Source organism: Mauremys mutica, chromosome 13, assembly GCF_020497125.1.
Source record: "Mauremys mutica isolate MM-2020 ecotype Southern chromosome 13, ASM2049712v1, whole genome shotgun sequence".
NCBI lineage: Eukaryota > Metazoa > Chordata > Testudines > Geoemydidae > Mauremys > Mauremys mutica.
In genome coordinates, this window is record NC_059084.1 from 51,614,209 (window position 1) to 51,636,354 (window position 22,146).

The following is a 22,146-nucleotide window of genomic DNA, read 5'->3' on the forward strand; positions in this document are numbered from 1 at the left end:
GTGTGTTTGTGTGACAGTGTGGGAGTGTTTATGCGTTCATATATGTTGGTATCTATATTTGGGTTTGTAACTGTGTTTATTTGTGTGTATATTCACGCGGTGTCTGTGTTAGGGTGTTTATGTGCGCATTGATCTCTCTTTCTCTCTCTGTGTTTCTGTTTTCTTTTGGGCGTGTTTGCAACAGAAAAGGGAGTGAGAGGAACTCTTTGCATGGCCGTGTCTGACGTACAGAGCAATTCCAGAGTGAAGGATGAATAAGGTGCATTTAGAAATGCTGCTGGCCTGGAAATACCTATAATCCGGGGACCTGCATTTCTACCCTGACCCTTTCTCTCCGATGCTCCCATCACGCGGTTCCTTCCTGTCTGGGACTCATTAGTGCCCCCAGGCGGAGAACTTCCTCTGCGGCTGCCAGGAAGGTTTTTGTCTGAGCCGGGACTGGCTTCCCCGCACTGTGCGCGTCTCTGGCGCACTAACACACGGCGGTGTCCTCCGCTCTCGGGCTGCTCACGTGCAGGTAGAAGCTGGTGCTGTCCTTGGAGGCTCTGAATTGGCCCTGGCTGGAGGAGGCGTAGTGCTGGTTTTCTGACTCATCATAATACTCAACCAGCCACTCCAGCCCCTTCCCGGCTCCTGTCTGACCCAGCCCATCCAGGTGCTGCTCAGAGCGAACCCGCTGGTGGCACATTGCAGCGCATGGGACTCTCCGGGCTTCTTCAGCGCTGGCCCCGACTGGGTCAGAGCCACCTGGGAGCGGGCCCCTGGGGGAGAAGGGAAAAGAGGCAAATAGTAAATACGATAAAAATCAGCAGCGGATTCAAGCAGCGAATGTAAGTGAACGGGAGAAGAATCAGCCACATGAAGCACATGTTCCGGGAAAGGTGTGAGACCCAGAGTGAAGCGATGTTATAAATCGCAGCGTCACCCTCGCGCTTCAATACATTGATCGGTGAGAAAATACCTTCCAACGCCGCAGCAAGGAGAATTAACGTTAGCCAAAGTCTCATTTTCCCGGAGGTCGGAGGGGAAAGTTCTCGGGGGCGGGGGGTGTTGGCTGGTGTCTGCACAGACCCAGGGTGCTCGGGACAGACTCCCGGGTTGCAACCGGGGAAGAGAGAGAGAGAGATTTAAACAGGTTCCTGTCCTGCATTTGCATATCCCCCTCCTTGGGACCCAGAAAACTTCCTCACTTCAAGAGCTCAATGTACCTGCCTGTGGGTTCAGAAAGTGGCACGAGGAAGCGAGGAAGGATCGTTCAGGGGGCAGGGCGCCCACCTGGGGCTGTGAATGCCGAGGCTCCTTTCGCTCCTCTAGCCCAGACGTCCTGTGTCACCCGAAGCAACAAGTCACTTATTTAAGGCTCTAGAGTCTAGTGGGATTTTCCAAAGCCCCCCAGGCACCCAACTCCCATTGCTGTACCTCAGTTCTCCGGCTGTGAAATGGGGATAATGGGACTTTCCTCCCTCTGTGGGGTGCAGGGAGGATAGATGAGATAGAAAGTAGGAGGTGCTCAGATATGAGGGTGCCTGAGGGAGGGGGGGACATGTGTGTATCTAAGAGATAAAACAATCTGTTACTGTGGGTGTGATGCAAAGATCACGGGAATGAATGGAACGGGTCCATCAATTACCTTCATTGGCCTTGGGCCGTTCCCTGATGCAGCGACGGATGGATATTCCTGACACAGCAGCTGGTTGGGTGCCATGATTAACTTGGGCAAGAAATGTCTAGCGTAAGGAAAGAGTCTTAGGCCTTGGCTACACTTGCACGTTATAACGCAATAAAGCCACCTAGAGCGCTGACCCTCACTCCCCGTCCACACTGGCAAGGCATGTAGCGCACTCTGACTCCATGGCTGGAGCGCTCCTGGTTCTCCACCTCAGTGAGAGGAATAACGTTTGATCCACTCCTGCTGGAGCACCATGGCGCTCTAGGAGGCTTTATTGCGGTATAACATGTAAGTGTAGCCAAGGACACCTAATCTGCTCTGACTGGCCTCCAGAAGCGTCCCACAAAGCCTGTTCTAGCCACTCTGGTCATCAGTTCAAACTCTATTGCCCTGGCCTCAGGTGGCCAACTGTCAGATCTGGGAATTTTGCCTGCCCTGGAGGTAACATGCATGTTGTAGAGGTGACTTGATAATGGGAGCTGCAAAAGCCAGCGTGCTGAGCGGGGAGGTGCCTCACCTACCCCCTTGGACAGGGATGGACAAACCTTTTGGCCTGAGGGTCACATCGGGGTTCTGAAATCGTACGGAGGGCCGGGTAGGTAAGGCTGTGCCTCCCCAAACAGCCTGGCCCCTGCCCCCTCCCACTTCCCATCCCTACTGCCCCACCCCTATCCACACCGCTGTCCCCGACAGGCTCCCTGGAACTCCCATGCTATCCAACCACCCCCTGCTCCATGTCCCCTGACTGCCCCCAGGGACCCCCGCTCCCTCTTACCATACTGCTCAGAGAACCAGGAAAGGCAGCTGCACTGCCTGGCTGGAGCCAGACACGCCGCCGCGCAGTCTAGAGCACCGGAGCAGGCTGGCGGCTCTTGCAGCTGCACTGTCCAGCAGGAGATTGCAGCCCCACTGCCCAGAGTGTTGGCAACACAGCAAGCTGAGGCTGCGGGGTGGGGGAACAGCAGGGGAGGGGCCGGGGGCTAGCCTCGCCAGCCAGGAGCTCAAGGGATGGGCAGGAAGATCCCGCAGGCTGGATGTGGCCCACGGGCCATAGTTTGCCCACCTCTGCCCTAGGAAATGCTGAGATTACAGGAAATGCTGAGAAGAGGTTTCAGAGGGGCAGCCGTGTTAGTCTGTATCAGTAAAAACAACGAGGAGTCCTTGTGGCACCTTAGAGACTAACACATTTATTTGGGCATAAGATTTCATAGACTAAAATCCACTTCATCAGATGCATGGAGTGGAACATACAGTAGTGGGTATAAACACACAGTACATGAAAAGGTGGGACTTGCCTTACCAAGAGTGGGGTCAGTGCTAAGGAGATCAATTCAGTTAGGGTGGATGTGGCCCATTCCCAACAGTTGATGAGAAGGGGTGAGTATCAACAGAGGGAAAACTATTTTCTGTAGTGACCCAGCCATTCCCAGTCTTTATTCAGGCCTAATTTGATGGTGCCAACTTTGCAGATTAATTCCAGTTCTGCAGTTTCTCATTGAAGTCTGTTTTTGAAGTTTTTTTGTTGAAGAATGGCCACTTTTAAATCTGTTACTGAGTGTGCAGGGAGATTGAAGTGCTCTCCTACTGGGTTTAGAATGTTACAGTTCTTGGTGTCTGATTTGTGTCCATTTATTCTTTTGCATAGAAACTGTCTGGTTTGACCAATGTACATGGCACAGGGGCATTGCTGGCCCGTGATGGCGTATATCACATTGGTAGATGTGCAGGTGAATGAGCCCCTGATGGTGTGGCTGATGTGGTTGGATCCTATGATGGTGTCCCTTGAATAGATATGTGGACAGAGTTGGCAACGGGGTTTGTTGCAGGGGTTGGTTAGTGTTTCTGTTGTGTGGAGTGTAGTTGCTGGTGAGTATTATGCAGGACAGTTTTGCTGTGACAGATTGCTCCCATATGTGGATCTAAGAGGGGAAAATCTGTTACTCTGGGTATGATCCAAAGTCACTGACATGAATGGAATGAGTCCTTCCATTGCCTTCAAGCGGCCTTGGACCTTTTCCCAATGCAGCTATTAGTCAACATTCCTTCCCCTGAGAAAACTGCTGGTTTGATGACCTGATTAAGCCAAGCAAAATTGTCTAGTACAGTATAAGAAAAGCCTGTTACATTCTTCTGGCCCCTGATGGAAAGCCCATTGCAAGTTAGTGGAAAGCTTCCCACTGAGTACATCATCAGCTGTGTCTCCGTTTGCAGGCTGTGGATTGTCTCCCCAGGTGCAGCCTGGGCAGAGATAGAGACACATTTAAACAGGAATATGGCCCCTTATTTGCATATCCTGCTCCTTATAAGAGACACAAACCCCTTTCTCTTTCAAGCATCTAGCTATTCCCTCACGCCGGGCTTTCCCAAGGCTAGCAGAGGAGAAATCTGTGCTACTCTGACTGATTGGCGGGTGCCTAACTCCCTTAGACCCCTTTGTAAAGAATACTATTGGCTTTGTATTGGCTCCCCAGTAATCCCACACCAGGACAGGACAGAGACACGCAGTTCTAGTGTAATCTACATATTCAGCTGGAATATCCCACGGGATCAATCACTCTATGTGCTCCGCCTCTCCCCCATACAGAGATGCCGGGCGGTGCCCTCGGCTCTAGGGCTGGTCATCCGCAGATAGAGCAGGTAGTTGGGATGGGATGGCCCCTGGAGATGGGTTTCAGAGGGGTAGCTGTGTTAGTCTGTATCAGCTAAAACAAAGAGGAGTCTTTGTGGCACCTTAGAGACTAACCCCTTTCTTTCTTTCCTTCCCTGGAGATGGTGAATCGGCCTCTCACTGAATGACGTACAACACCTATCCTCATCCCCGCTTCTATAAGCGACCCATCCCACTCCCTTCCCAGGGTCCGACGGGTCCAGTTTCTATTATATTCAGTGAAGGTGAAGCCAGAGACTTTGCAGGAGAGGCAGAGAGAGTCTCTGGTCTTTTTCTCATCCCCTCTGGACTCCTCCAGCTGATGCTGTGACTGGACAACTGGGACTAAAGAGAGGCTTAGAAATGGCTTCAGGAGCTACCAGACAGAATCATAGAGCATCAGGGTTGGAAGGGACCTCAGGAGATCATCTAGTCCAACCCTCTGCTCAAAGCAGGACCAATCCCCAGACAGATTTTTCTCCCACATCCCTAAGTGGCCCCCTCAAGGATTGAACTGACAACCCTGGGTGAGGCCAAAGCTCAACCCCCTGAGCTAACCCATCCCCTGTCCCTGCAACGCCTGGGAGAGGAGAGAAAACCTTCCAAAGCCTCAACGATGAGCACTAAATGCAGCCAAAGTCTCATCTTCTCTGGTTTTGGAGGGGAAAGTTCTCAGGGGGATTGGCTGCTGTCTGCACAGACCCAGGGGGCTGCGGATTGTCTCTCCGGGTGCAGCCGGGGAAAACTATTTAAATAGAAAATCTCACCCCTATTTGCATATCCCGCTCCTTAAAAGAGCCAGAAACTTGCTCTGTGAATGGAGTAAATTTCCTGTCCTCTGCCTCCATGCACCCCAAACAAGAAGAGTTGTCTGATTTTACTGATTCATACAAAATTACTCACCAGTAATATGTGCCATCCACATGCGCGATAAAGATTAAATGTGGAACTACGGTGAAAATGCATCTAACCAGCCTGCAAACAGCACTTCTGTGTGGTCTAGAAGCAGCTGCAGTAAAAGAAGCAGAGGTGAGAGTTCTTCGGAAGATGTCCGGTGTGAGGTGTAATGATTCCAGACACATGAAGAAGTCGGAAGGAGTCTGGGATGGGAAGTCAGGGTGCAGGATTCGTTGCAATGAAAAAGACTAAGCTGCTGGTGACACCGTAGAAGTCAAAGAGATGCTCGGATACCGACAGGGAAATATTGTGAGAGTCGGTCAGACCAGGAGGCAGAGCACGTGGGCAGCAATGGATGGTGACGCTGCGCTGCTACCTGCAAAGATGTTTAGGGCTAATGAGAAGCTGAAGAAGAAACCCTATAATCCTCGTCCTTTAAGTAACTGACTAGGACACTACTGACTCGTGCAGGTCATTGCGAAGATTACACCGGCTTCCAAATCAGTTTTTGTCCGGACCGCACTAGCTTTCTGCTCACTGCGTGTCTCGCACAGTGGTACCGGGCGGTGTCCTCGGGCTTCAGGCCGGCCATTTGCAGATACAGCAGGTTGTTGGGGTTGTCCCTGGAGATGGTAAAGCGTCCCTTGAAGGGCTGGGCGTAGTTGATGGTAGTTGAAGTTGGGTGTATTTCCCCGATCCACTCCAGTCCCTGTCCAGGGGCCTCTCTGACCCATTGCATCCAGTAGCTGCTGAAGGTGAAGCCGGAGGCTTTGCAGGAGAGGCGGAGAGAGTCTCCGGGTTTCTTCACACCCCCTCCGGACTCCACCAGCTGAACCTGTGAAAAAGCACCTGAAAATAAAGACACAATGAGATTCCTAGAGACCCTGGTTCCTAGTGAGATTGTAACAAACGTTGGGGTCCCCAGTGTCCTCAGGAAATCAGTGCACCTGTGGAAGCTGTTTCAATGAGAAGGAAAAATAACCACAGTGCCATGTTCCTAGTGTGGAGAGAGTTCTCGTGGGGTTTGGCAGGTCTGGGCAGACACAGGGGCTGCGGACAGGAACCCCAGAGCTGCAGGGTCTGGGGAATCGCTGGCTTTAAAGAGGAAATGTAAGGGAGTAATTTGCATGGAATGCTCTAACAGAGACATGAACACGCCAAACCCAAATGATTTATGTTTCCTTGAGTTTCACTCAGTGGGTTTCATAGATTCTAAGTCCCAAAGGGACCATTGCGAGCAGCTAGTCTGGCCTCTTGTATAACACAAAACTCAGATCTTCCTGCAAACATTCCCAGAGCAGATTTTTTAGGGAAAAAAACAACAACAAACTCTTCCAACGTTGATCTAAAAATGGTCAGTGATGGAGAATCCGCCACCACCCGTGATAAATTGTTTCAATGGTTAATTACTCTCACAGTTAAAAACGTATTGTCCATTATGACGTTATGGGTTAAATTCCCTACACTGTTCAGAGGCCCCATGGGCAGATCTCTGAGCCACTTACATCTCTTCGACCCAGTACTGAGGAATTGAGTGGTTTACAAGCCTTGTATTGACGTATCTGCCCAGTGGGTTAATCTATCCTAGAGAGAACAAGGGAGGATTCGCCTAGGTGAGTAGGGAAAGTCCGTGAGATTCCTCTAGTGCTCTCCCCCCCCGGATTTCTCCCTCTCTCTCTATCACTTTAAACGTTCCCTTTTTACTCTCTCCATATATCTCACAGACAGACACACAGAACAAATGGCAGATCTTGAAATCGTTCCTTTTCCCCACGCAAACACAATTCTGCCCGCTTGTGCCTCTGTCACGACTCTGACACGTTTTTCCATCACTGGGGACGGAATCCCAGTGCCACTGAGCCAATGGGCGTTTTGCCTTTGACTGAATGGGAGCAGAACGCATCACTTCACAGCTGAGTCTGTAAATATGTAGGGAGGGCAGCTCTGCCGGAATGGAGCAGTCCGCCTTGTTAGCTCTCCCCACGTTGTATGTTGTGATACTCCAGGTCTGGCTCCTTCCCAGCTCTCGTGTTAAATAGCCCCCTGCACCTTGCCCCTCTTAGTCAGCGGCCTAACTTCTGCAGAAAAGGGCTGAAGGAAGGAAAATAAGTTACAATTGACACCGCTGTGAGCCAGCGCGTGTCCTGCCCAGCTGTAATCTTGAATGTGGTTTCAGTTTAAACAGCTTTATTGACCCACAGACCCGCAGAAGGACTGTCTAGCACATGGATTCACCAGACAGTAGCGGTGACAATTTACTGTGCGCTCAGAGAAGCAGGCAGTTCTCCAAACGAGAGGCTCTCTGTACAAGGGGTATTTCATTAGCCATGGGCATGTGCAAGACACTTGGAGTGGGAAAAAAGATGAACCCACTAGATTCTGTATAGGGAATTCCCACGTTTTGTCTTTGAATTCGGGACCAGTGGAACGATTCCCCCTCCTCCGGGACGTGGCATTGGCTATTCCGGAACCCCAGTGGCTTGCAGATGAAGCAGCGTGTTCCAGAAACACAATTCCGCCTTCGTCAGGTGTGTGCAAACGGTGGGAAAACCACGGTGTGAAAAAGTCGATTTCAATCAGGTTCCACCTTAGCCGTCTGGCTCCTGCTTCCTGCCTGTCTTCGCCAGCTCGGTTTGCTGGCGAGGCAGGGAGAGGTCGGGCGGCTGAGTGTGAATAACACTGTGGAGACGAATTCTATTTCCGCACCCCGAGGAAATGTATAAGGGAGGGGGTCTCGGTTCTGTCGGAACCGCGGGTCTTTCATCATCACCGTGAATGTTCAGAGGAGCGAAGCCCGGATGAAGGACCGGGGACTTCACACTCCGGGTTCGGCTCTGTGCTGGCAGCGGCTGGGGGCACCGAGCGGGAGGGTTTTTGTGCTAAGCGCAGTGGATTTCATATCGCTGTGTCTCTCGCACAGTAATACCGGGCGGTGTCCTCGGCTCTCAGGCTGTTCATCTGCAGATACACCGAGCTGCGGGACTCGTCCCTGGAGATGGTGAATCGCCCTTTAACCGCATCACTGTAATATGCTGCTGAGCTAGAAGCAGGATTGCGGATCTCTGCGACCCACTCCAGCCCCTTCCCGGGAGCCTGTCGGACCCAGTGCATCCAGTAGCTGCTGAAGGTGAACCCGGAGGCTTTGCAGGAGAGGCGGAGAGAGTCTCCGGGCTTTTTCACATCCCCTCCGGACTCCACCAGCTGCACCTGGGACCGGACACCTGGAAAGACAGAAGGAGAATCACATTCACCCCCGGCCCGGCTCAGAGCCGCTGGGAAGCAGCAGACAGGTTCCCAGTGACGTCACCGCGCTCTGGGTCGGGGCAGGGATGTGCAGCCTCCCCTGGTGTCTCCAGTCCCTGTCCCGGGGAAGGGAGAAAATTACCTGGAAGGGCCGCTAGGAAGAAAGCGAGGCTCAGCCACAGACTCATGTTGCTGATGCTGGGGGTGTCTCTGGTGGGATCTGCACGGACACCGGGACTTGTCCCTCCCCACACTGCGGGGTCCCGGAGATCGCGGGGTTTCTATAGCGCGCCCAGGCGCTGGATTTGCATCTCGTCCTGTTTATAAGACACATCTTGGACCTGAGCCCTCAGCGAACTCCGCCTCCCGGCGGCGGGTGCAGTGGGAAAGGGTTCTCTGGGTACCGGAGAAGGGTAAGAACTCCACTCACAGGGACATTGCTGCAGTGGGCTCTACAATGATCCCAGCTGCTTTTTAGAGACAAAACTCCTCATTGATTGTTCCCCTTCCACTAACTCCTGTCTGCGGGTCCCTCTGCTCTTGTGAGACCCTTGGAGCAGCGTGATCCCGTGAGGGGACATGAGCCTGGTGCTTGAGGATCGGGCGGGTTGTTCCTGGTTCTGCTCCTCGTACGATGGGTGATCCTGGACAAGAGACTTACACTCCCTGTGCCTCAGTTTGTATGTCTCTGAAATGGGGGAAATGATATTGACCCTCCTTCGTCGGGGCTTTGAGATCTAGGCATGGAAACCGCTCTGGACTAGCTCGGTGGTGGCAGTTCAGCTAGAAGAATTGGAGAACGGTCATTGAAGTCCGTCTAGCAACGCTGGACTAGAAGACAGAATTATTATTATTCTAGCAGCACCTTAACATTAGTGGGGATTTGGGGTCTGGGTCCCCTCTGTTGCTGCGAGAGCGGTAGCCCCCGAGGTCAGGCCGTGAGTGTCCCCCCCCGGGTGAGAGGCAGCGGGCTCCGATGCCGGGCTCCGTTCCCTTTCGGGGTGGGGGACCCTCTGCAGAGACTGGTTTGTAAAATCTGTGAGCTGGGTTGGGATAGTGAAGGGTCCCGAAGGGAGACAGCAGCTCGCTGGGTCTCTGAGCAGCGCTGTGGGCTCTGTAAGGCCGGGGAAGATTGGTCCCGCGTTACTGAATCCTATGGAAATACCTGACCCCCGCTAGTATTTGTGTCCAGCAGGCGGGTTATACCCAGGGTGAGGTGCCAGCCAGCATAAGGGTGTCACGGTCTGTCCCCTACTCCTGGCTCCAATGGTCACTGCCAGCGCCAGCAGGGAGTTCGGTTTTATTTCTCTCCTTGGTTCTGCTCGCTCTATTCCTTTCCCTCGTGTATGTTTTCTGGGGTGTGAGTGTGGTCATTGGAGATCGAATTGTATGTGTGTGCGGAGTGTGTGTGTGTGTGTGTGTGATGTGTGTGTGCGGTGTGTGTGTGTGTGTGTGTGTGTGTGCGGGATGTGTGTTTGCGGGATGTGTGTGTGTGTGCGGGGTGTGTGTGTGCGGTGTGTGTGTGTGTGTGTGCGGGGTGTGTGGGGGTGTGTGTGCGGGATGTGTGTGTGCGGAGTGTGTGTGTGTGTGTGTGTGTGATGTGTGTGTGCGGTGTGTGTGTGTGTATGTGTGCGGGATGTGTGTTTGCGGGATGTGTGTGTGTGTGCGGTGTGTGTGTGTGTGTGTGCGGGGTGTGTGGGGGTGTGTGTGCGGGATGTGTGTGTGCGGGATGTGCGTGTGGGGGGGTGGGTGGGGGTGTTCTAGGATTGACACAACAGGGCTTATAGCAGGGACTTGAATCTCCTGAGTCCCAGAGAGTGTCCTGACCCCTGCGCTGTGCAGTGACTCGCTTTCCTGCTCTCTCTGCCCAGCACATCTCCCCGCCAGGCGCCTAGGGGATTCCGGTGCCGGCTTTGAGGGTCTCGGTGGCATGTCCGATTTGGGCACATAAGGCGGCAGGTAGGTGCTGAATTCACCTTGTGGATCGAGCCCTGAACACACATCGAAAGCCCCTGGCAGGTCGCTGTCCAGCGCCCGTAGGCTCCTTCCAGAATTCAAACCTGTCTGCCCGGGCTGCGGTTTTCTAGCGCTCCCGAGGGGTTAGAACAGGAATGAGGTGTCCGTATCTCTAGGGCAGCCTGGAGACCCTCCGCCTGGCTGCTAGGGAGGGGTTCAAATAACGTGATTTAATCCACTGTAATGTCGGTTCTCTCAGCCGGGGATATTGGGAGGCGGAGGGGGGGGAGGAAAGGCGGGGAGGGGCGGAGTGAGGGGCACAGAGTGTGTTGGGGGGCAAGGGGAAGTTGCGGGCTGGTCTCTGCTAAGAGGGCGGTTGGTCTGTGTCTGTGTCTGTGTCTGTGTGTGAGTCACAGACAGGCAGCTCAGGGGGGAGCGATTATTTTCTCCCTTTCTCCGCAGCGAGCTGTAGAACTGCAGCGCCCCCCAGCGGAGAGTTTGTGCTTAGACAGGTTTCATAGTAGCAGCCCTGTTAGTCTGTATCGTCAAAAAGAACAGGAGTCCTTGTGGCACCTCAGAGACTAACACATTTATTTGACAGGTTTCAGAGTAGCAGCCTTGTTAGTCTGTATCCGCAAAAAAAACAGGAGTACTTGTGGCACCTTAAAGACTAACAAATTTATTTAAGCATGAGCTTTCGTGAGCTACAGCTCACATAAGCTTTCGTGGGCTGCAGCTCACTTCTTCGGATGCATGGAATGGAACATATATTGAGGATATATATCAGGGCCGCCCAGAGGATTCTGGGGGCCCGGGGTCTTCGACCGCAGGAGGCCATGCTTCAGCGGTAAGTCAACGGCGGGGGGGAGAGGGGGGATCCTTCTGTTCTGGGACCCGCTGTCAAAGTGCCCCAAAGACCCATGGCGGGGACCTCCTGCCGCCAAATTACCCCTGAAGCGGGACCCGCCCCCAAAGTGCAGCCCCCACTGTGGGTCTTCGGGGCACTTCAGCGGTGGGTCCCAGAACAGAAGGACCCCCCGCTGCCGCCCAATTACCACCGAAGACCCGGCTGCACTCCAGCTGCGGGTCCCGCTTTGGCGGTAATTCGGCGGCAGAGGGGTCCTTCTGTCCCGGAGAGGAAGGGCCCTCCGCCAGTGAAGACTGGGAGCGAAGAAGTTCCGGGGGCCCGGGCCCCACGAGAGTTTTCCGGGGCCCCCGGAGCGAGTGAAGGACCCTGGTCCAGGGGCCCCAAAAAACTCTCATGGGGGCCCCTGCGGGGCCAGGGGCCTGGGGCAAATTGCCCCACTTGCCCCCACTCTGGGCGGCCCTGTAATATATATATACACATACAGACAGGGAGGGCAGGTTTTTGTCTGAGCTCAGCCCGGCTTCCCCTCCCTGTGTGTCCCGCACAGTGATATCGGGCGGTGTCCTCGGGCTTCAGGCCGGTCAGTTGCAGATACAGCAGGTTGTTGGAGTTGTCCCTGGAGATGGTGACGTGTCCCTTGAAGGGCTGGGCATAGTTGATGGTAGTTGAAGTTGGGTGTATTTCCCCGATCCACTCCAATCCCGTCCCAGGGGCCTGGCGGACCCAGTTCATCCAGTAGCTGCTGAGGGTGAACCCGGTGGGTTTGCAGGAAAGGCGGACAGAGTCTCTGGGCTTTTTCACATAAACTTGGGGGTCCGGGGGATGGATCTATGACCGGGCACCTGGGAATATAAATCATATTAATAGTAATAGCGATAATAGACTGCTCCCTTGCCCTGCCACTGCTTTCCAGGGGAGAAGATACCTTCCAGAGCTGCTACAAGGAGCCAAAGTCTTGTTTTCCCTGGAGTTGGAGAGGAAAGTTCTCAGGGGACTGGCTGGTAACTACACAGACAGTGGGGGTAGCAGATTGTCTCTCTGGGTGCAGCCTGGGCAGAGAGAGGGACAGATTTAAACAGGAAGTGTCCCTTCCTATTTGCATAAGACGCTCCTTATAAGAGACACAAACTCCTTCCCTGAGCTATCAAATTTCTTGCCCTCCGATTCCGGGGCGCATGTAAAGAATGTGCGTAACGTTCAGACCCAAACCCCCCTGAACTGAGAAGGGACGTGGCCTTGACTGCATTGACATCGGATCAGCTCCTCCATGGGGAGCAAATATTTAATCCTGGGCTCTTTAATCTGACAGACAAAGGGTATAACAGGAACCAACGGCTGGAAGTTGAAGCTCGACACATTCAGACTGGAAACAGTGCAAATATCTAAGTGAGAATAATTGGCCATTGGACCAACTCACCGATGATCCTGGTGTGTTCTCCATCGCTGACCATTTCTTAACCAAGAATGCACGTTTTTTCCCTGGGAGATCTGCCTGAGGGATTATTTTCGGGGAAATTCTCTGGCCTGTGGAGGTCCGATTAGATGTTCGCAATGGTCCATTCTGGCCTTGGAATCCAAGAATCAATGAGCAACCAGTCGCCTGGATAATGGTGCTGACCTCCCTGCAAAGCGCTTTGAGATCTGAGAGGAAGCGGTGACGGGGTTTCCCAGTCACTTGTCTCTGACAGCAGCAATCAGTGTCATCCGCTTCAGGAAATGGAGCAATACGCCCCCTAACGGGCACTTCTGCGATAACTTGCCCAGGGAGAGAGAGAGTTTCCACTTCCCACTGGTTGTAGGTCGCCCTGTGCTGTGGAGTTAGTTCCCACAGATTTACAGCATCAGGCTCCGGCCACAAGAGTGTTGGGATGGTCAGTTAGGAGGAGATTTTCAGAGGCCCAAAGGGCAGTCAGGGGGGCTGAGTCTCATTGAAAGTCGGTGTGAATTGGCTACCTTAACTCCTGTTTGTCCCATTGAAAATCACCCTTTTAATCTCTCAGTGCCTCCGTTCTTCAGCTGAGATATGGGAATAATGCTTCCCTACCTTGAAATTCACTAGTGATGGTGAAACACTGGGATAGTGCGGGGATGAGGGCTCCCAAAGTCCTTACCTCGATCTACTTCAGGGATCTGCAACCTTTGGCACGTGGCCCATCAGGGAAATCCGCTGGCAGCCAATAGGGTTTGTTTACCTGCAGCAGCGTCTGCAGGTTCGGCCCATGGCAGCTCCCACTGGCCCTGGTTCGCAGCTCCAGGCCAATGGGGCTGCGGGAAGCCGCGGCCAGCACGTCCCTCCCGCAGCCAGGTGGGTCCCATTGGTTGAAATGGTAGTTTGGGTTTCAAATCTCAGCCCCAAAGAGTCAATAGCGACAGACGTGCTGGCTGTGATTTCCAATGGTGCAGAGGAAAACGAACAGGACTCGTGCTGCTGAGGCAGTTGGATGTTTCTAAAAATCCCACACCAAGTCCCATTTGGTTTTATTTGGATGTTGGTACCTAATTCCCTTAATCTCCATTGACAATTCTGGCCATTCCCTGCTCTGAGAAGTGTGAAATTTCAGTGACGGCTCCTGTCTATTTGCCTCTGATGTCTTTATACTGGGCTAGACCGTGTATCCTCTACTCGTGTGGAAAACACTGACACCAACAGGCCCCTGAATACCGCAGGGGTTTAGGGACTGACAGCAGGTACTCACCTGCCCGACACAGAAGTGGTGGGGAAATAAAGACGGAGATGGAGCAGATCTATTAAAACGCCCGGATGTTTATTTCACAGGGATTTCCCTTCCGTCGCTCTGAGTCCCACCTGGCCCATAAGTTTCCAGGGCTCAGAGAGATTCAGGTCTCTGTCCCTCTGAGGTGTCCGTGTTCTCTGTAAGAAGGGAAGCCCCGGCCTGTGAGCCCAGAGTCAGTGCGGCCTTTCCCGGGGCTGCCTCTCTTCATTCTGACAGCACACAGTGACCTGGGGTCCTTTCAGCCCCCCTCCCCCACTCTGCACTCCCTGGGTACCGCCCTTCCCCCGGGACTCTCTCCTCCCACACACGGAGTTAAAGGAGCCTGTGTGTGGTGGGTCCTTCGGCTCCTCCTCTCACTCCCAGTGAGGGTCGCTAACAGGTTCCGATAGCCGGGGCTCCCTTCCCTCCCGGAGCTGGGGGTGAAGGCGGGGGGACAACGCCCTGGCAACGGGTCCAATCCTGTGGCAGACACACGTTTCCTGCAGCTTCTTCCTGGCACACCCAGCGTCTCCAAGGGCTGGGATTGTTCTGGTCCCCTTCTCCTCCAGTTAAATCTGACTGTGTCCGGGGAATAGAGTCATATCCTGAAAAGTGATTTAGGCACTTAAGGTTCTAATCCCATTAGCTTTCACTGACCCTAAATCACTTGGGGATAATTACCCAGAGTCTGTTCACAGGGGTAACCATTCCCCGGTGTGGCTGAGGGCTGCAGTGTTAGCAGGAGACCTGGGTTCTCTCACTGAGGGTTTTTGGATGGCTGTAGCTGTGGTTTGTGTCACTGTGTCCCTAGCACAGTAATACGTGGCCGTGTCTTCGGTTCTCAGGCTGCCCAGCTGCAGATAGGCCGTGCTTATGGAGGTGTCCCTGGTGATGGTGAATCGCCCCTGGAAGGCCTGGGCATATCTAGTGCCGCCACTGCTGGGAGTAATATCTCCGATCCACTCCAGTCCTTTCCCGGGAGCCTGCCGAAACCAGTTAATGTCGTAGCTGGTAAAGGTGTAGCCGGAGGTTTTACATGTCACCTTCGCAGACTCTCCAGGCTTCTTGATTTCTGCCCCAGACTGAGTCAGCTGGATCTGGGAGTTGACACCTGTCAATAAAAAACAATAAAAACACAGTTAATTCCATTGTTTTCCTCCTCTTCCCCAGTTTATCCAAGTCCTTCCATTGCCCTCCTCATGGCAGTATCTGATCTGCTTGTGGGTAATGACGGATTTATCCACACCGCACTGCGGGGAAGGAGGAAAGTGCAGTCCTCCCGATTTTGCTGAGGGGAAACTGAGGCACAAACCCAGCCTGAGATTTTTCAAGCTGTCTAAGGGTTTTTGACACCTACTTCCCATTAATAATAATGAAAATTGTGTATCAAAATCCTCTTATTGGCTTTAAAATTCTTTCCTATGTGATTTGTTTAAAGCTCTAGGATTTGGAATCCAGAATTCCTGAATCCCTCTGCTACATCCTAGCCTTAAAACCATTTCCCCTGCCCTAGCCCAGCCGTCCTAACCAGACACCTGTGGGCTCCTCCACTCACCTGAGAAAGCTGCCAAAAAGAAGAACCGCAGACAGATCATTTTCATTCTCCACACCAACCTGGTGGGCTGCAAAGCAGTAACCCTTCCTCTGCTGGCAGCTCTTCGGTGAGGGTCGCCTGCTCTCCTTTATCAGCCAATTTCCCTTCTTCATTTGCATGTGCCACTTGTTAAATCATTTGACTAAACCTCAGCTTCTCGCGCCGTTACAAATAAATGACCTCGGAATTTAGAGGGACCCAGTCATGGAGGACGCCAGAGCAAATGAATGAAATGTAGGCACCAATCCAGGAAAACACACTAAACCCTCGCTTTGTCCTCAGCACCTAAGAGTGGAATTTTCAATGATTCCCTGTGAGTGTCCCCGGGTTCGGTCTTTGGGAAGAAATGCTTCATAATCGAACATGACAGTCTGCTGCCCCCATGTGGCTCTGATAAACAGAGAAAAAATTTCCCTCCTTTTCTTCCTTTAGGTTAATGTAACTTGCTCATTTTTGTCTCCTGTAACCCATGGGGCAGGAGGGTGGGGGGGAAGGGATTTTTCGTTGACGGCTGATTTGGTTTCAGAACTGTTTCCAGGGATTTTCATTGATGTGCGAAAAGTTCATTTGTCCTATTCACAAGAAACTTCTCTCGGAAGCACCTGCCGCTGCTGTTGTCTGGCCGCTTGCTGCACGAGAAGGATGGGTGTGAAGTCAAGGAGCAGGTTTGCTAGGCACAGTCAGTGAGCAGGTGTGGTTATGTTATAGGTACGTGTTATCCACAAACAGGAGGAGAGACTAGTTGCTTGTAATATCCTGACCTGGCCCTAAATGATATGAATCCAGAGAGTCCTCTTCAATGTCTTGAGTATGTAGCAATGTCTGTGTGCGTCCTATGTATTAACAAACCAATGTTCAGTGTGGCCAAGAATGTCGCTTGTCTTGTAGTTGGCCATTTAGGCTAAGAATTTCAAAGCCACCAAAGTGAGCTGGAATCCCAAATTGTGCATCTAACTCCTGTAGTCAGCTCGGGGGAAAATCTCATTCTTAACTGTGAGCAAGTGACAGCCCCTCTCTGTGCTGCCCCAGGGGTTTGCATGGCTGTGAGTGGATTTCTGTTCATTGTGTATCTAGCACAGTGATACCAGGCGGTGCCCTCGGGCTTCAGGCCGGTCAGTTGCAGATACAGCAGGTTGTTGGGGTTGTCTCTGGAGATGGTGAATCGGCCTTTCACTGAATCAGGGTATGCAGTACCCAAACGGGTTTATATGAGTGACCCACTCCAGCCCCTTCCCAGGAGCCTGGCGGACCCAGTCCATCCGGTAGCTGCTGAAGGTGAACCCGGAGGCTTTGCAGGAGAGGCGGAGAGAGTCTCCGGGCTTTTTCACATCCCCTCCGGACTCCACCAGCTGCACCTGCGACCGGACACCTGCAAATAAACCACGTTATAAATCATATGAGTACCCATAGCAATAATAAAATCTTCCTCTGCCTCTGCCAGGAGTTAAGGGGAGAAATTACCTTCCAAAGCTGCTATAATGAGAACAAAGTGGAGCCAAAGCCTCATTTCCCCTGGTGCTGGAGGGGAAGGTTCTCACGGGATTGGCTGGTATCTGCACAGACCCGGGGCTTCGGATTCTGAATCTGGGTGTAGCCTGGCCAGAGAGAGGCACAGATTTAAACAGGAAACGGACACTCTTATTTGCATATCCACTTCCTTATAAGGAACAGCAACTCCTTCCCCGAGCGGTCACAATGTCTGGGGCTGGGGGTCCAAGACAAGGGGGAAGACCCGTAACTAGAGAAATAAGGATAGATCGATAGATAGAGGGGGTGTATGGGGATAGAGAGATAGATAGGCGCTAGTGTCTTAACAAAGTCCCAGGGACCAGGCGATTCTGGTGCTTCTATTGTGCCTGTTGCTAGTGTGTTGCTGGGTAAAGCTATGACAACTCCGTTAAACCAGGTTGATCCCATGACCAGGGCTCAGGAGAGCATGGAGGGGATTTGACTGTTTTACCCACTGACAGTGTGGAAACTTTTAATACGAAGGAAATAATTCCAAAGCTTGTGTGTGTTGAGCTTGGTAACTCGCCTCTTGCCAGCAAGAAGGGCGGCAAAGGGAAAGAAAGCACCTCTAACCTTTTAACTATGGAGTCTAGCAGCGTGCCTGGAAGGGGGTTGTATAAAACCCCTCTGGATGGGCAGAGGTGATTCTGGCTTTAAGGGACACTCAGAGGGAGTTGGTTGTGGCTCAGCAGAGCGATGCGTCTGTGGAGCAAGATGAAGGAGAATTGTTGCTTATAGAATCTCTTAAGGCGAAGAATCCTCATGGTGGTTTTGCAGCAGTTTGCTGTAACTGAGAGGTGTGAACGTGATTTGATTAATGGAGAGCAGAGATTTCAAAAGGTCTCATACGTCTCATATGGCACCTTGGGGTATGAAGGGGAACGGTCCATGGTAGGGGTCGCTGTCCCAGCCTGGCGTTGCCGTCCCAGCCTGGGATCGCCATCCGAGTCACTGCACCAAATTGCAGAAGAAAACAGAGTCTTCACGCTCAGGTTGGATGCAACAAATCCGATTACAGTTTATTTCGGGCAATTGCACGGGAAGAATACACAGACAGAGAGCATCTCTGCCTCAGTAGTTCTCCAAAGAATAAACAATTTAGCACAAGTGCTTATAGCATTTAGTCACAGACATTAATGACAAACAACTGTGTCTTGTTTATACATTTTCCTTCCTCATACCTTGCTCAAGTTGCTTCAGTATTTCTCACTACTCTCACATTTTATTATTATCTCCAAGGGCAGGTCAAGCTGACTCTGCTTTGCTGTTTACCACCCGCTTCTGATGTAAACCCTGCTTGTAGAAGTCTTGCATTATGAGAGTTGAGGGTTAGCCTAACTGCTTTGTCTTGACCCAACTGAGATACCTGAATATGAGTCCCTTTAATCTTGTTTCCACACCATCATGTGCCAGCAATGCCCCTCTGCCATGTACATTGGCCGAACTGGACAGTCTCTATGGAAAAGAATAAATGGACACAAACCTGACATCAGGAATCATAACATTCAAAAACCAGTAGGAGAGAACTTCAGTCTCCCTGGACACTCAATAACAGACTTAAAAGTCACCATTCTTCAACAAAAAACTTCAAAAACAGACTTAAATGAGAAACTGCTGAACTGAAATTAATATGCAAACTGGACACCATCAAATTAGGCCTGAATAAAGACGGGGAGTGGCTGGGTCACTACGAAAAGTAATTTTCCCTCTGTTGATATTCACCCCTTCTTGTCAACTTTTGGGAATTGGCCTCTTCCAATTGAATTAGCCTCGTTAGCACTGACACTCCTCTTGGTAAGGCAACTCCCATCTTATCATGTGCTGTAATATATATACCTGCCTACTGTATTTTTCACTCCATGCATCTTATGAAATGGATTTTAGCCCATGAAATCTTATGCCCAAATAAATTTGTTAGTCTCTAAGGTGCCACAAGGACCCCTCGTTGTTTTTACTGATATTGTAGTTGAACTTTAGGCTGTTTTTAGTACATTCACTGCCGTGGGTTTCTTTCATCCATTCTTGGGACTCCAGTTCTCCGATGTCCTGGATATCCGCATGCCAAGGCGCATTGGTGCAGTTTCCTGATACTTCCAATTGTTGCCCTGAGGGAACAGTCAGTGTGCTGGGTCTTGATTCCCAGATTTGAAGCAAGTGAGGCTCGCTGAACCCCACTAACATCCTAATGTCAATGTCCCCTCCTGAATGCCAAGCAAACCCCAGGAACCCTAATAGGACTGACCTCTCCTTGTTCCCGTACTAGTTTAAGGCAATCAATATTCTATATAGTGGCTTTAGGGCTCGTACAATTTCCCATCATAATATTAGTGTATTCAGTCATCAACGACAACCTAGATTTCGAAGAGGCTTCTGGTTTTAGCCCGCCAGCCATTACATTATAGTAATGAGCAAACCTCTTTTCCCAACACAAGCAACAGCTGGTATGATTGAAAACTAATGGATTAATCCAACATTGGCCCATCATCCAGACATCATTTCCCCGTGCATTGACTGCATGGATGTTGACTGGCCAGCGAACAGGGTTGGCTACCAGACAAACAAGAAATAACATAATCTGTTTATCGATCTATCTATCCCCATCCACCCCATCTATCTATTTACACACACACACACACAAACACACACAGAGTTGTGACAGAAGCTTCTTCTTTATGGTGCCCAGGTTACTTGTGCTCTTCTGCTGGCGCCAGCCTTCTTCTTCTTCTCTCCTCCTCCTTCTCTTCCTTTTGAACTCTGAAAGACAAAATAGACATTTTCTACCCCCTCCCCCGCCCCCCGGTTGGGTAACAATTAGAGGTTACTGCTTGGAATCCCCTTCCCATGGTTTAAGCTGTGAAGAATGGAACAATTTTAACTTTGGCTTGTTTAGCCTTTTTGTTCAGATTTCTCCCTGGTATATTGTTGGGCTGGCCTTTTCCATAATGTTCACTGGGCCTTCTCATTTCATACCCAAAGAATGAGCTTGTTCTGCACATATTCAATACAGCACCTGGTCTCCAACCTCCCACTCAACAGGCTTCTTCACCCAGCCCAGCCTTTTATCCACCTCTCTTACATTAAGGCCCAATTGTTCTGCTATTTCCTTGTGGGTTTCTGTTAGTGCCTCTAAAAGGGACTGGAGCCATTGGTCATTTAGCACTTTGGGTTGCCACCCATCTGGAATATCTACATCTAGCCACCATTGCTGGGGTGTTCGCTTGTCCCTTCCTGTCATTGCTACAAAGGGAGTATAACTGTGACTTGCTGACCACAGGGCCATTAGAATCATAGGCAGTTTTTCATCCCAATCTTTTCCATTTTCTTTTACCATTTTTCTTAAAGCTTCCTTTGGAGTGTGGTTGGTTTGTTCCACTTGCCCTGAGGCTTGGGGGTGGCCCCCAGTGTGGAACCTTTGCTTAATGCCTAATAATTTACACATTTTCTGTCCTTTCGCTAGAAGAAAATACAGCGGGTGACTCTTGTGCACAGACATTTCAATGAAATCCTTCGAGAAGTTCAGGGTTCCCAAAAGGGCTCCTAAGGATGCCACATCTGTAGGGGTGGGAAGTTTTCCAATTAGTTCCACCCGTTGTGCATCTTGGGGTCATCCTTCCTTTCTCAATATGATCCCTAAGTATTTTACCTCTTGCTGTACCAATTGAGCCTTGGCTCTACTAGCTTTAAATCCAGTATCCTGAATGATTTGTATCACATTCTCAGTGATTCTATCAACCTCCTCCCTATTGTCCCCTTGCACCAATATATCATCAGCAGAGGAAATTACTCTCTTTTGGAGTTTGGATCTCAATTTTTCCCACATCTTGACCACACGGGAGTGACAAATTGCAGGGGCATTACGAAAACCCTGGGGGACCCTTGTAAAACACAACTATTGTTACACTCTAACAGATGAGCGGCTCTTTAAAAACACTGTCATCACATAAAATCCACATTACGTCACAACTCCAATGCAAAACTGCTGCAGGAAGGGGTGTCCCAGAGCTTGCCGGATGCATCATTGGCTATTCCCATTCTTGGTTCTGTTTACTACCCAGTAGTAGAAGTGTTAGTGTGTAACGGAAGGTCTTGTGGTCCAGTTAGTGTAAATCCGGAGTAACTCGAGACTAGTGAAAGCAGCTGCGGTGACTTTACACCAGCGGAGGATTTGGCCCCAGGGGGAATTCGCTCCATCCGTTGGGTCTGATGCGAACCCCAATGCGCTTGTCACGTTTACACTGACAGACGCTGTCCTGTGAGTCTAACACCGAGACGGGCCCCGGGGGAGCCAACGAGCCAGGTCAGCGAGGGGAGAGCGACTCAGAACAGGACTCACTCCGGATTGGGGTTCACAGATGAAGCGAGGGATCTCTGCACCCAGCGGGGCTGTGGGCAGGAAGGGGAGACACGTTGCCCGGGAACGGAAGGGTTAAAACTGCCGGGAGGTTTGTGTTACATTCACCCGGGTGCCGGGTCTCCTGTCCCAGCCCGGAGAGGGGTGTGTGTCACTGCTGCCCCCGCGCGGCTGCCGGGAGAAGCGCGATTCCGCAGCCTGGGTTATTGTATGATCACAAACCGGTTTCGTGTCACTGTGTGTCTCGCACAGTAATAGCGGGCGGTGTCCTCGGGCTTCAGGCCGGTCATTTGCAGATACAGCTCACTCTTGGGATTATCCCTGGAGATGGTGAATCGGCCTTTCACTGAATCAGGGTATGCAGTACCCAAACTAGGGTTTATATGAGCGACCCATTCAAGTTCCTTCCCGGGAGCCTGTCGGACCCAATTCATGTAGGCGCTGCTGAAGGTGAACCCGGAGGCTTTGCAGGAGAGGCGGTGAGAGTCTCCGGGCTTTTTCACATCCCCTCCGGACTCCACCAGCTGCACCTGGGACCGGACACCTGGGAATAAAGATAGGTTGTAAATTTCGGTATAAAAAGCAGCGTTAACACAATATTCTTGACACTGCCCGTTATTCAGAGGAGGAAAATACCTTCCAAAGCTGCTACAGCGAAAATGAACAGAAGCAAAAATCCCATTTTCCCTGGTGCTGGA

General features: G+C 51.5%; 1 pseudogene and 1 gene segment (V, D, J or C); both read right to left on the reverse strand.

The window, feature by feature from the left end:
• Window positions 1-472: 472 nt before the first annotated feature.
• LOC123347659 lies at window positions 473-17,095 on the reverse strand (annotated as a pseudogene).
• Window positions 17,092-22,130, reverse strand: LOC123347660. The segment is given in 4 exon segments: window positions 17,092-17,183; window positions 19,053-19,143; window positions 21,697-21,992; window positions 22,085-22,130. Coding segments are annotated over 4 exon segments (525 nt in total).
• Window positions 22,131-22,146: the final 16 nt, after the last annotated feature.